Here is a 13,199-nt window from a genome sequence, read left to right on the forward strand (position 1 = left end):
CGCCTGGGTGGCTCAGTTGGTTAAGCGACTGCCTTCGGCTCAGGTCATGATCCTGGAGTCCCTGGATCGAGTCCCGCATCGGGCTCCCTGCTCGGCAGGGAGTCTGCTTCTCCCTCTGACCCTCCCCCCTCTCATGTGCTCTCTCTCATTCTCTCTCTCTCAAATAAATAAATAAAATCTTAAAAAAAAAAAAAAAGAAGGGTGCATGAGAGAGAACATTGGCTTGCACAGAGGTAGTAGTAAAAGAGATGGAGAAAAGTGAATGGACTCAAAATTTATTTAGGAAAAGGTTCTAGCAACATGGTAGATGGATTTATAAGGACCCCTTTCCCATTATAAACGTAGGAAAATGTAGTTGAGTTCAGAAAAGTGAAAGGGAACTGCTAGGTGACAAAAATGAAGAGAATCCAAAGGCCAGAATGGTTTGAGTGGCCCAGGGTTGGTATAGGACGTCTAGAGTAGATGTTAGCGTCTGGAGGCTCAGATTTTAATGCCATGCCTGGGTGTAGGAAGCATGGCTTTGGACCTGACTAGGCTAGGATCTGTAAGTAAGAACCTGTATAAAGCTGGAGTTCTCAAAAGACTACCCAGTTCATGAAAAGGGTACTTTGTCTATGGCCCCCAAAAATGTCAAGGATGGCGCCTATTCAAGGGTCTGAGCAGGGACAGAAAAATCTTCTGTGGGAAATTTTTACTACACATATAGTGTGGAAATCCCAAGCCAAGAATTTTTTTTTTTTTTAAGATTTATTTATTTAGGGGCGCCTGGGTGGCTCAGTCGTTAAGCGTCTGCCTTCGGCTCTGCTCATGATCTCAGGGTCCTGGGATCGAGCCCCTCATCGGGCTCCCTGCTCAGCAGGAGGCCTGCGTCTCCCTCTCCCACTCCCCCTACTTGTGTTCCCTTTCTCGCTGTCTCTCTGTCAAATTAAATAAAAATCTTTAAAAAAAAAAAAAGATTTATTTATTTATTTGAGAGAGAGAAAGAGCACGGTGGGAGGGACAGAAGGAAGGAGAGAGAATCTCAGGCAGACGCCATGCTGAGTGCGGAGCCTAATGCTGGCCTTGATCTCATGACCCTGAGATCATGACCTGAGCTGAAACCAAGGGTCGGATGCTTAACCCATTGTGCCACCCAGGCTCCGTGCCACCCAGGCTCCCCGCCCCCCGCCCCAGAAGCCAAGAATTTAACATAGAAACTAAGTCGGCACTCTTGAAACTCTGGGGCCATTGGCACAGGCAATTTAAAACCACCATGAAGAAACACATCGACAACCCAGGGTGCAAAGGATTTCTATAAAACAGTTGCCTACCAAAGACAAACTCACATAGGAAATGAACCACTCTGAGAAAAAGTTAACAGATGCAGCTTCTTAAATACTTAGATACTTTTAGAAGTATTACATGCAGATCACTATGTAGTAGAATTTTTGGATGCAAAACAGAAACCTCAAACTATTATTTAATTTGGTAACAATAATAAGAAGTGACCAGTTGTACTGAAGATAGACACATCTATAAAAATGGCAAATTAATCAGAAGTGGTTCCTAGAATAAAATATTTTGGAAATGTGTTGTTTCTATATAGAGTCCTATATATGGGAACCTGCATATATAAAGCATCTAACAACCATTTATTGAGAGACTGCCATGTGCCAGGCACAGTTATCAAAGTTACAAGGTCAAAGAAAAACATCTTTCCTGCCCTTGAGAGCTTAAATTTATCTATTGTGGGAAGGCAAACAAGTAAATCAAATAATATAGTCAGTTGTTAAGTGCTCTGATAAAGATATGTATAGATTGCTATGGGGGCACAGAGGAGGGGAATCTAAATTAGCCTGAGTAGGGTGACAGAGAAGGTGTGCCAGAGGAGGTAACTGGAGTTGAATTTTGAAGGCAACTAGAAGTGAACTATAAGTAGTAATAGGAGGCTGGTATTTTAGAGGGAACACAAGAAATTCAAGAAACAAGTTTAATATGCCCGAAGCTGGGAGAAGGCAAGGCCAGTGTTGTATTTCTGAAAGTGTCTTTGTGAAATAGATTTAGATGAATTAAAAAAAAAAAATAACAGCCTGTGGGCAAATGAGTTTGTGAAAGAATGGGTTAAAGGAAGTTAAACAGGATTACTCCAAAACCTTCTCGGGATCATTCCTCTCAGGGGGGTGGTTGTGGGGGGGGGCGGGGGGGGGAGTTGGGTGTAGAGAGGGGAGTGTGGGTGTGGTTAGAATTTGCAGCATTTTCCAAATTTCTGTGTCCATCGAATAGTTTTGTTTTGTTTTTTTTCACAGAAACCCAAGACTGGTATTCCACTGGGTATACTTTGGAAATTGTGGAGCTAGAGAGGTAGGCAGGAACCAAATCATGGAGATTTTTGTTGTGCTATGCTAAGAAACTTGAACTTCTGTTTTCAAAGCTATGGAATACCACTGAAGTATTTTCAGCTGGGGAATGACTTGATCAAATAAAACCTATCATTTAAGCCTTTACAGAATTAAAACCATTTAGAATTTCTCCCTCTAGACAAACATAAGCTGAAAGAAAAAAAATATCACATGTTTTGAAAACAGCTAAATTTTCCTTCTGAAAGAGCATGCTGGGTGCTAATTCTTCTCTTAAAGCTGCAGCTTTCTCTGTAATCAGCTCATTGTGGAAGTATTTGGACTCCTGCTGGGAACCATGATGGCGGCCTGAAGCTCACATTCACAGGTCCAATTTGAAACAATTAGTGAGCACTGGGATAAATGGGGCTTTAAAATGGGCCACAGCGAGACCTACCCAGTGGAAAAGCCATCTCTCAGAAAGAATCTCCATTTGCAGTGTAATCAGAGCATGTGGACTGGGGAGTGGGTCTTACCATGAAAGCTGCACAGCTGGCTTTTCTTTTCTGAGAATGTTTGGTCCTAAGAAGGGTGTGTGCATACCGATTGGCTCATGATGAGTCTCAGCTTTACTCCCTGTGTGCTTTATTCAGTTCGTTAACTACAGATACATTATTAAATGGACAGAGCTAGATACAAAAAAAATAGATTATGATACCAAACAATAATAAACATGGAAATCTTAACACTAGATTTTTTGGAGGGGGGCGGATTATGGGTATCTTTTTATTTTCTTTTGGGTTTTTTTCTGTATATTCCAAAATTCCAGAGTGATAAAGTATTACCCTTATAAGCAAGGCAGGGGAAGGAGAGCTTGAAAAAAAAATTTAACTCTAGGAACAACAGTCTTTCTTATGATGTCAGTCTGTGAAAATGGCCATAGTCACTGAAGAGTAAAAACAAGAGTCAAGAGATTCAAGGTTTGCAGGATTTTAGATAATTAATTATTTTGCTACATAAGCTCAGGGCAGGACTTCTGAAATAGTTTATTACTTTTAAGAAAGGCATGATCTTGAATTTACAAAGTTCCTTTTGTTTTCTTTCCTGAAAAGCTCAAGTATGCTCAAAGTATTCTCTTTACCTGATGGAAAGAATAGGAGTTAAACTCCCTGTCTTACAAATGGAAATGCTGAGGCCCTCAGAGCATGGAGTGATTTGCCTAATAGCACACCTTGAGTCAGAGGCACAGTGGAGATCGTCACCCAAGCCTCTTTTGCCCTTGTCATTGAACTCAATAACCATTTCTTCTTTTGGATTTGAGAAGAAAGGTTCTGATTTGGGGACGCGTCCGTCTTAGTCGGTAGCCCAGCATGCGGTGGTCTACCTTCATGGCACCGTGATCACCGCCACCCAGTCTTTGGAGTGTCCCTGAGGCTTACAGAAACCAACAGGGTCATCTGATTGTACAGGGGTTGATTTGACTGGCGGACAGCAGGACAGAAATGGCAAGTGGCAGGCAGGTGGCAGATAGCCCTGCAAGGGCATCAGAGCCAAGCGGCAGCTGTCGCAAGAGTGTCGCGGCTGGTTCGTTTTCCAAAGCGCCAAGTTTTCCTTAGCAACAAAATGTAAACAATTCCCTTGGCTAATATTAGAGTCTGATACTGTCTGCCTTTGATCCTCTTGCTCTGTTTCTCCTCTAGCTTTTTCCCTCTCAACCCAACCCTGAATTTTACATCTTTCTTTCTTTAATGTATTCAACTTCAGTAAGAAATGAACTCTAGATTACAAAATATTACCACTTAATTCTGAATTTTACATCTCTTTTATTGGTGCCCTTTCTTTTCTTTATAGAAACGGCTAAAATAGTTTTTCTCCACAAGAAGCTAAAATTATTTCTCTTTCCCAGATAGCCCACATGAGACCGTGCTTGGTCAGGATATGGTCAGTATTGGCTGAGTAATATATACCACACTTATCGGCCTTCAGTCCTTATAAGCTAGCTAGTTATTCGTGCTAATGTGAAGCTGTCAGCAAATTAATTTGGCATCGTCTTTGGAATGTTAGAAATTTAAACCGAGTAATTAAACTCTGAGTCATGGTTTTTTGAAGTCATTTGACTCATCTCTCTGTCTCCAAGCTAAAGACAGGCAGTTGTCAATTGGAAAAGGCACTCTAGAGATTCCGCAGCGCCTCCACTCTCTCAATTTTGGTTCTAAAATAAGTATTTTCTGGGGTGCTTGGGTGGCTCGGTCATTAAGCGTCTGCCTTAGGCTCAGGTCATGATCCCAGGGTCCTGGGATCGAGCCCCGCATTGGGCTCCCTGCTCAGCAGGGAGTCTCCTTCTCCCTCTCCCACTCCCCCTGCTTGTGTTCCCTCTCTCGCTATATCACTCTCTGTCAAACAAATAAATAAATTCTTAAAAAAAAAATAAGTATTTTCTTTCCCTATCTAAAAGACTGCAAAAAAGCTGAACTTATTACTACATTTTTCTCTACTGAGAGAGATAGTTCTCTCTCTTCCTGTGACTATGGACCAGGAAGAGAGTGAAATGTACATAGCAGTAGATACATTTTCTGCCCCCATTCTGGGGTTTTCTGGGTTGCTTAGATGATGAGTTATTATGTTAGCTTATTAGCTTATATAGATTATGCTTGTGGGATTCCTTTCCTGCCTAGTTAGTGAGGTCAGTTTCTGTTGTTTTGTAACCAAGGACACTCCATACTGTGCATGCAATATTTGATACTGTTGATTCTAGAGTGAACATTTTTCACATTTCAATGTCTCTAAAGCCAGGATGTCTTACTGCTGGTGGTTGTTCTTGCACATGTGTGAATTTGGTCATAAGTGTTCTGTTACTGCCACTGAGATATGTGCATTGCTGGTACAAAATATGTCTAAATCTAAAAGATCCCTTTCAATAACTATTAAATCAAGGGCTGAAAAGGTGATGAAAAACGTGTGATTGGCACTGCTTTTTCTTTCTTGGTGGTAAAGTGGCAGTGTATCTTGCAGTGGATGATGGTTTAGATTTGATGCAATGTGGTCCCATTTAGCCAGTGGGAATGATGCTGTTGATCTATATTAAAAAACCTGAACTGGAAAGTGACTGCTAATGCATATGTGGTTTCTTTTTGGGGTGATGAAAATGTTTCAAAATTGATGATGGTGATAATTACGTAACTGTAAATGTACTAAAAACCACTGAATGGTACACTTAAGTGGGGATGTGAATTGTATCTCAGTAAAGCTGTTTAAAAATAACACTAAGACCATTTAGGTCCACTGAACTGTTCTGGGAAAGAAGACCTGGATGGTGCCTGCTAAGAATTAATACAATAAGATTTAAGGGTCTTGAATTTACATGTCTGTCATCTTTTTCCTGTATTCCTATTGCTAAACACAGCTATTGAGACACAAACTCACTTCGTTTTCCAGAGACAATGGCATTTGTCACGTAATTCCTCAGTACACCACTTAACAGTTCAGGAGTGGAGGTTTAAAACGTTTCCCCCATCCCTTCGGGACACATGCATTCCAAAGAAAGAACAAGAATCCATTCCCTGATGCAGCAGAGCCTCTGGTGGTTCTATGCCAATTCCCCAACCACTTCAGAGTAAAGTGAGAAGTCACCCAACACCTGCTACTCAAAGCCCTTATCAGCTATGTTTTTACAGTTAATCTCCTTCTGATAAAGTGGTTCTTTTTTCAGAGCTGTGAGTATTGGTGACATATGGGAGGGACCAAAATGTTATGCCCTCTCTCAAACCCCCCCTCCCCTTTCTCTCCTACCAGTTGATTTTCCCATGTCAGAAAAAGGCGGTCACTTGTAACAATCTCATAAAATGAGCTCTGGTGTTTACTAGGTTACTAGGGAAGGACAGTCCGAGGAGTGGCCACCTGTTTGTTGAAAATTGGGCTTCTGGGAAGCTGTTGCACAGGTGTGTGGCAAGGTGTGTCTGAGGTAGCTTGACCTGCTCTCACCTAGAATGATTTGATCTGGCAGTGGAGTTCCTTACTGTTCCTGGTTTTATGGAAATCCAAGGCACAGGAAGTTGATCTTTGTGTTCTGGGGAATTGAATCAAGCCCCTGCCATAATTTACTAGCGCCTTCTGTGTTTGGGAGCTAACTCGGTGTGCTGAGTTGCGACATCAGGAACGGGCATGGAATAGCGGAAGCAGCAGGTAAAATTTCTTTGCTTGATGGCTTTGATATCCTAGATGTGTGTTTCCACTCTCAGTCCTCTTCTCTTCCTGATGGTCCTTTGGGAAGCTGACTTGATTGCATACATTGTTTTGGTGGTGGTGTGTTTGAGAGAAGGGGGAGGGTGGATGTTTAAGAATAAGATGTACAGTGTTCAGAACAACCGGTTTAGATCTTCTCTGGTGCTTCTTCATATTCCTAAAGAATTTAAACATGTGCACTGACTTAAGGATCCCACCCAAAAGGTTAGAGTGGCAGAGGACAATTAAGAATTTCAAGACATAGAAACATGCTTCTCTTTTCAAGAGGAAACTGATACCAGTAACGTATTCTTAAGTTGGATGATAGGTGGTGGTTGTATTCCTTTTTTTTTTTTTAAGATATATTTATTTTAGAGAGGAGGGAGGGGTAGAGAGAGAGTCTTAAGCAGACTCCTCGCTGAGCGCTGAGCCTGACACGGGGCTCGATCCCACGACCCTAAGAGCATGGCCTGAGCTGAAACCAAGAGCTGGACACTTAACCAACTACGCCATCCAGGCGCCCCTGGTGGTGGTATTCTGTATATCTTTTTAAATCTTAAATATTATATATTTTAAGTAAATGAAACAAAGAAAAAATTGTTGGATATGTAGGGCAATTGCAGAGAGAAGCTGGTTTAGGTAAGTGAAAGGTTAGACTGCTCCTTGAATTGGCCTTTGAACAGGAAATTACAACATGCAGAGACTAGTTACATGCTACAAACTATACAGTCACATTGAATCTTCCTGGAAGTAAATGTTTTCCCATACCTACAAGAGAAGTTCCCTAAGTGATCTTTTATGTTCAGAGGACCAGTTTCTAGACAAAATTCGAAATCGTGCTGCGTCAGGCAGTGCAGAGGATTCTGTGGATGGGTAGTCATTTCAGTCCTGTAGAGAGATCGCTCACTAGACTCTGAGCTCAGCTTGTCCAGAACTAAACTTCTACTCTTCTCATCTGTCCCTCTCTACTTTTCTTCTTGTGCTTTATGTCTTTGGCATCACATCCCTTTATGTACTCAGGTAGAAAACTCTGGCTATTTCCTAAACATGTTTTACTTTTATGACCCTCTTTGTCTGTGCTCCACCTTCTTTCTTGAATGGCCTTCTGTCACCTTCCCTGCTGAACAAAATTCTATTCATACTGTAAGAACTCCTGCAGGTGAAACCCCACCACTGGCTACCCTGCTTCCCCAGCTCCAGGCTGCCATCAGTATACTCTCCTCAGTGTTCTTTGGTAGCACTTTTCTTAGGACTGGTTTAGTTAATTAAAGCAGGTGTTGTCCCTCCTCATTACTACATTGTGAGCTTCTTGAGAGTGCATTTTTTATTAGGTTTTCTTCATACCGCAGAGCCTAATACATAGTAGGGGTTGGGTACATATGTATTGAAGAAAATTCTCAGTGAAAAATGAGCCCCCATGTAGTAATATACTCTGTCCAGAAGGTGGCAGCAGAAGAACGTCAGTCGATCTACTTCGCGTAAGGTGCCCAAAGACCCTATTTTGTGTTTGGGTCAGTTTGCAGACAAGCATATTTACCCCATTCCGTGTGAAGTGTTTTAACATATGGAGTGCAGGTGTTTTCTGGCCTGGGGAGGCCCTCTGTGGACATTGCTGGGGTGCTGCTTCACAACAGCGTGGCAGGCTCCCTGGTGGCAGGGCAGGAGACCCAGCGTACCCTTCAGCTGAACACACAGCGTATGCCCTCTCAGGCAAGCCATTTAACTTCTTTAGTCTCAGTGTCTTAACTGGTTAATCAGTGGAGATAGGAGATTTGTAGGTAGTATTGGATTCTAAAATCACTGGATTCTAAGCCTTTGATGACCATCTGACCGTTTCTGTGCTCAGTATTGTGCTGAGTATAATAAGAAAGGGATATGTCCTAGGTGGTGCCCTGAAGATCAGGGACACCACATATACACATAGTAAACCAAGAGTATACATTAAGGAACTGTATATCCTTGGGTGCAAAATTGTGTTCAGGTGTGTTAGGAGTTCAGAGAAGAAGATGAATGAATGATGTAGGATGGAGAGGTTAGAAAGGGCTTCATGAAGCCAGTGAAGATAGAATTTGAGTTGGCTTTTAAACATATGGAAGGTTTAAATGGGATAAGAGAATTCATATTTTTGGAAGCTTGTTATACACTGGTACTCTCCTAGATGCATTTAATCCTCACAGCTTTTGTGAGGTAAGTAATACTGTTTTCTTAAAAGATATAAGAAAATTAAGGCTCAGATAGATTATGGAACCTGCCTACAATCACAGAGCTAGTAAACAGCAAAACCAGGATTCAAAACCAGATCTTTTGTACTTTAAAGTCCATTCTTGCTGTACACCACTGAGCAGGTGCGTGCCAGGGCCCAAGTCTTAGTTGGACCGTTCTATACCATAAGCTAGCAATGAGCACAGTAGTTAAAATCTCTTGATATTTTTTTGAAGGGAAGACAGAACTTCTAGGAAATGAGTATTTGTCTTGGGAGATACCACTTCTGAAAATAAAGCAAATCGAACACTTTCTATCCCATCTGAAATCGAAATAGGAAATAAGGGTTTTTGGGAAACAAATGAGAAGTTGTTTTGTAGGTCCACTGGCTTATTCAGTGTTTTGTGAGGATGCTAGATATGAGAAGTTTAGTTTTGGGAGAATTCCAGAGCCATGGGCAGGCTTATTTCTATTTCAAGAAATATTAAAAAATTGGGATTGGATGACAACAGTTACCTGAATGATTCATTGTTTCTGGTTTGTCTTTAAACCATTTTTTCCCTTCTTCCCCAGAGTCTCTTAGCTAATCCTGGGTAGTATAATGACCCAGCTCTGTAAATTGTTTCCTCTGAATAAATCTTAGTCTTCTAACCTGAAAAGGAAATTGAATGTGATTCTCAAATCTGGTGTCCTTGTGCTGAAAGTGGCTTGCTGCTCATTTGCCATGTAAATAAAATATAGTAATAGCTCAAGGATCCTTCAAGAACTATGAAGCTTAGAGTGTTTAAAAGAAAGAACGTTTGGCACACAAAATTCGTAAGTAATGGGAACCAGAGCTGCAAGCTTAGCTATATCTATGACAAAAATACTTCTGCACAAAGATTTTGTTTGTCCTTGACAGGTGCTTGTCTCTCCTGTCTTAATAGACTTACCTTTGGTGCTGCACTGCCCTCTGGGGTCACCATGTCTCACTCTGTCTTCGCTGTTACTCTTGGAAAAGCCCTTATGTCATTTTATTTACTTCCTAGCCTCCTATTCTCTCCTCAGCCTATTAAAGTAGAAATTCTGCCCCACTTGCCTGTCCAGTGAAATTGCTCTAGCACAGGGCCCTGTGGTGTTCCTAATGATCAGATTCCTTAGTCACTTCACCTATTACCTTGAACTCCCAGCAGCACATTATGATGTTGACGGCTGCCTTCTTAAATCTTTGTTCTACCTTGACCCCTGAGATACCATTCTTCCTTGGCTCACTTCTGTCCTTTCTGACCGCTCTTTCTTTGTGTCCTTTTTAGCTTGTTTTCTTCTGCAAACACCTTACGTATTGTTCCTCAGGCTTCCTTCTTTTCTTTTCTCAGGACTCTCTAGTTGATCATGGTCCAGTCACCTCAGCTATCACTCTATATTTCTAGCCCCGACTTCTCTGCTGAGCTTCATGGTACTGCGTGGAAAGGACTTACGTAGAATAGTGCCTGACTTCCAGTAGCCACACCTAACGACAGCCATTTCTGGCCGTTGTTTTCCTTTCCCCAATATTCATAATTTTAAGTGTTATTACAAGTGCACATTTCTAAGGATTCTCCAGTCCTCCGTAGAAAGAGAGTATAAACAAACCAAACCATTTCCTTCCCTCTGACCAGAAAGGCTGGAAAGAGAGAGAAAAGTCTGTTAGTTTTCATGTATTTCTTTAAGATTTATTTATTTATTTGAGAGAGAGAGAGATTGAACGTGAGTGGGTGGGGAGGGGCAGAGTGAGAGGGAGAGAGTCTCTAAGCAGACTCCCCGCTGAGCGAGGAGCCCTACACAGGGCTGGATCCCAGGACCCTGAGATCATGACCTGAGCCAAAATCAAGAGTCAGACACTTCAACCAACCAAGCCACCCAGGCATGCCCCAGTTTTCACGTATTTTAAAAAGTCTTTGTTAATGGTCCTGCGTAAGTGTCACCCAGTTGAGAAACATAGAAATCAAACTAGAAGCCTTCTCTTTTACTTCCCACCGAGAAGTGATGTACTCCTCACCGAGTCCTGTCTTTCATTGTCAAGAATCCTTCAATTCCACTCTCTCCATCCGCACTGCCCTCTGTTAACTTGGGCCTTCCCAGCTGGACCCTTGGCCTTCTTCTCCCCTGCCCCATCCCACCAGTCCATCATCCTCTGCAGTGCAGGTCTGACTGGCTCACTCTCCTGCTTGAAATCCAAGAATAGTGCCATAAACAATGTTGTCTCCGGTCTTGGTTTAGGAAGCCTCTTCCCAGTCTTTCTAGGTTCTGTTCACATCACCTCCTCTGTTTTTCTTTCTCACCCCTCAGGTAGTACTGGGTTTCCTATCCAGAGCACGATCTCTTTATGGCGTGGCATTTCTTATCTTAAATTTAATTATCACTCCTTTATATGTACAACTTCCCCCCAAGGTCCTGCTGGAAATCAGGCCTTCTTTATTTTGAAATACAGTATCTGGAGTAGGTAAAAAAAAGTGTAGGATGGGGCAATGGTTGGTTAAATGGAATGAAGAAAATGAATGAATGGATAAACACCCTGTTGATGAAACTTTTAAAATGGTAAATAAACAAACGAGTAGGTAATTGGGACCAATCCTAAGACAAAACTATAATAACTTGGATTCTAAATTTCCTCCATAACCTTAATTGAGTCCAGTAACCATGTTGGAGCACCTACTATAAGCTAGGCACAGTGCTAAATGTTAATGATGTAATGACAAAAAATAGCTCCCACCTTCCTAAAACTTAGAGAATGGTGGGTAGTGGTGCATAGAATATAAGGAATTTTATTTCACGAGATCGTAGGCTCATTTTTGTTACCATCTGTGGGATAGTGGCTAACACCTAATTTAGTGGGCTAGGGCCATTGATCTGTTCCTTTTTATTTTATTTTATTTATTTATTTTTAAGGTTTTATTTATTTATCTGACAGAGCGAGAGAGCACAAGCAGGGGGAATAGTAGAGGGAGAGGGAGAAGCAGGCTCCCCGCCAAGCAGGGAACCCGATGCGGGGCTCGATCCCAGGACCCTGGGATCATGACCTGAGCCGAAGGCAGACGCTTAACCATCTGAGCCACCCAGGCGCCCCTGTCTATCACTTTTTAGTGTGATTGAAAAAGTCAATGCATTCCTTCAGTATTGAGTTTTAAAACTTTTGTGTAATTACAAAAAATTCCCCTTAGGCTGGGACTTGGTGAAGATTGACTACAAAGGGGCATGAGAATTTTGGGGAGTGATGGAACTGTTCTGTATCTTGATTTGTGGTGATGGTTATGGGATTATACACACTTGTCAAAACTTATCACTCATTGGCCTGTATACTTTTTAGGGCAAATTTTACTGTGTGTAAATTATATCTCAGGAAACCTGACTTTTAAAAAGTGCCACTGAGGCTTAATTAAAGGAATCTGAGTCATCTGAAAAGTGGGGTGATTAGATAGAGAAGATAATAGATCTGTTTTATAGGCCTTCTCTGAAGAGAAATCTGATTTAGGTCCTTGAAGGAGTTCTTCCGTTCTAGACCCTTCTCTTCTTAACCCAAGCTTCAGGAAAGTCTAGAAATCCCTGAAATTGTTAGCAAAATTTTGTTAGACGTAATTGCTTTTTTTTTTTCCTGGGAAGAGATGACAGCTTAAATCTGCTTGTCATAAGTAGGTTACTGTCAGTAGAGGTTAAAAAGCACATGTTTGGGTGCTTTCCTACTTTCCAGGTGCCCCCTTTTTCCTAAGGAAGACCATGCTAGTGATTACAGCAGCTGCAGACCAGTTTCTGGAGTGAGTGAGAGGAGTCTGTGAGTCCAGTGACCTTAGGCCTTAGAGCCCACCTGGTGCTAACATAGGCCTTTCCTAATTTCCCTACTTACAGGGGTTAAGCCCCTATTTCCACCTTCTTAAACCTAAACTCTCACTGCTTCTTTGTCCTAAGCCTGACCAAAGGGCATTTTTTTCCTGAAATATTTATATTACTTTAGTATATCCTAGAAAGTACCTGTGTTTTCTATGTCACTGCCAAATATGATAATAAAGGATTTTTCTAAGTGTGGAATATAACTACATCCTACTCTTTGAAACAGTCCTTTGAATATTAATGATCAGGTTTTTTTTGTTTTGTTTTTGTTTTTTTTTAGATTTTATTTATTTATTTGACAGAGAGAGACACAGAGAGAGAGGGAACACAAGCAGGGGGAGTGGGAGAGGGAGAAGCAGGCTTCCCGTGGAGCAGGGAGCCCGATGCGGGCTCGATCCCAGAACCCTGGGATCATGAACCAAGCCGAAGGCAGATGCTTGACGACTGAGCCACCCAGGCACCCCTAATGATCAGTTTTTGAAGTTTGGAGCGCCTGGGTGGCTCAGCGTCCAACTCCTGATTTCGGCTCAGGTCAAGACCTTAGGGTGATGAGATCGAGGGGGGGGGGGGGGGGGGGGGGGGGGGGGGGGGGGGGGGGGGGGGGGGGGGGGGGGGGGG

General features: G+C 42.1%; 1 protein-coding gene across 8 annotated transcripts in view; it reads left to right on the forward strand.

Annotated features, from left to right (window-relative positions):
- Positions 1-13,199, forward strand: part of LOC102743929 (protein phosphatase 1 regulatory subunit 12B) — a 144,778-nt gene that overhangs the window by 28,192 nt on the left and 103,387 nt on the right. For 3 of the 8 annotated variants that reach the window (XR_014146546.1, XM_081824992.1, XM_081824993.1), the window contains one exon: positions 2,286-2,340. The exons of the other annotated variants lie outside the window; for them this stretch is intronic. Coding sequence is in view for 2 of the 3 variants with exons in the window: in XM_081824992.1 (XP_081681118.1) it covers positions 2,286-2,340 (55 nt within the window). In the remaining variant the exon portion in view is untranslated. The remainder of the gene's footprint in view (positions 1-2,285; positions 2,341-13,199) is intronic. 8 annotated transcript variants of the gene reach the window in all.

Source organism: Leptonychotes weddellii, chromosome 6 (genome assembly GCF_054177405.1).
Source record: "Leptonychotes weddellii isolate Sample4059 chromosome 6, ASM5417740v2, whole genome shotgun sequence".
NCBI classification, from domain to species: domain Eukaryota; kingdom Metazoa; phylum Chordata; class Mammalia; order Carnivora; family Phocidae; genus Leptonychotes; species Leptonychotes weddellii.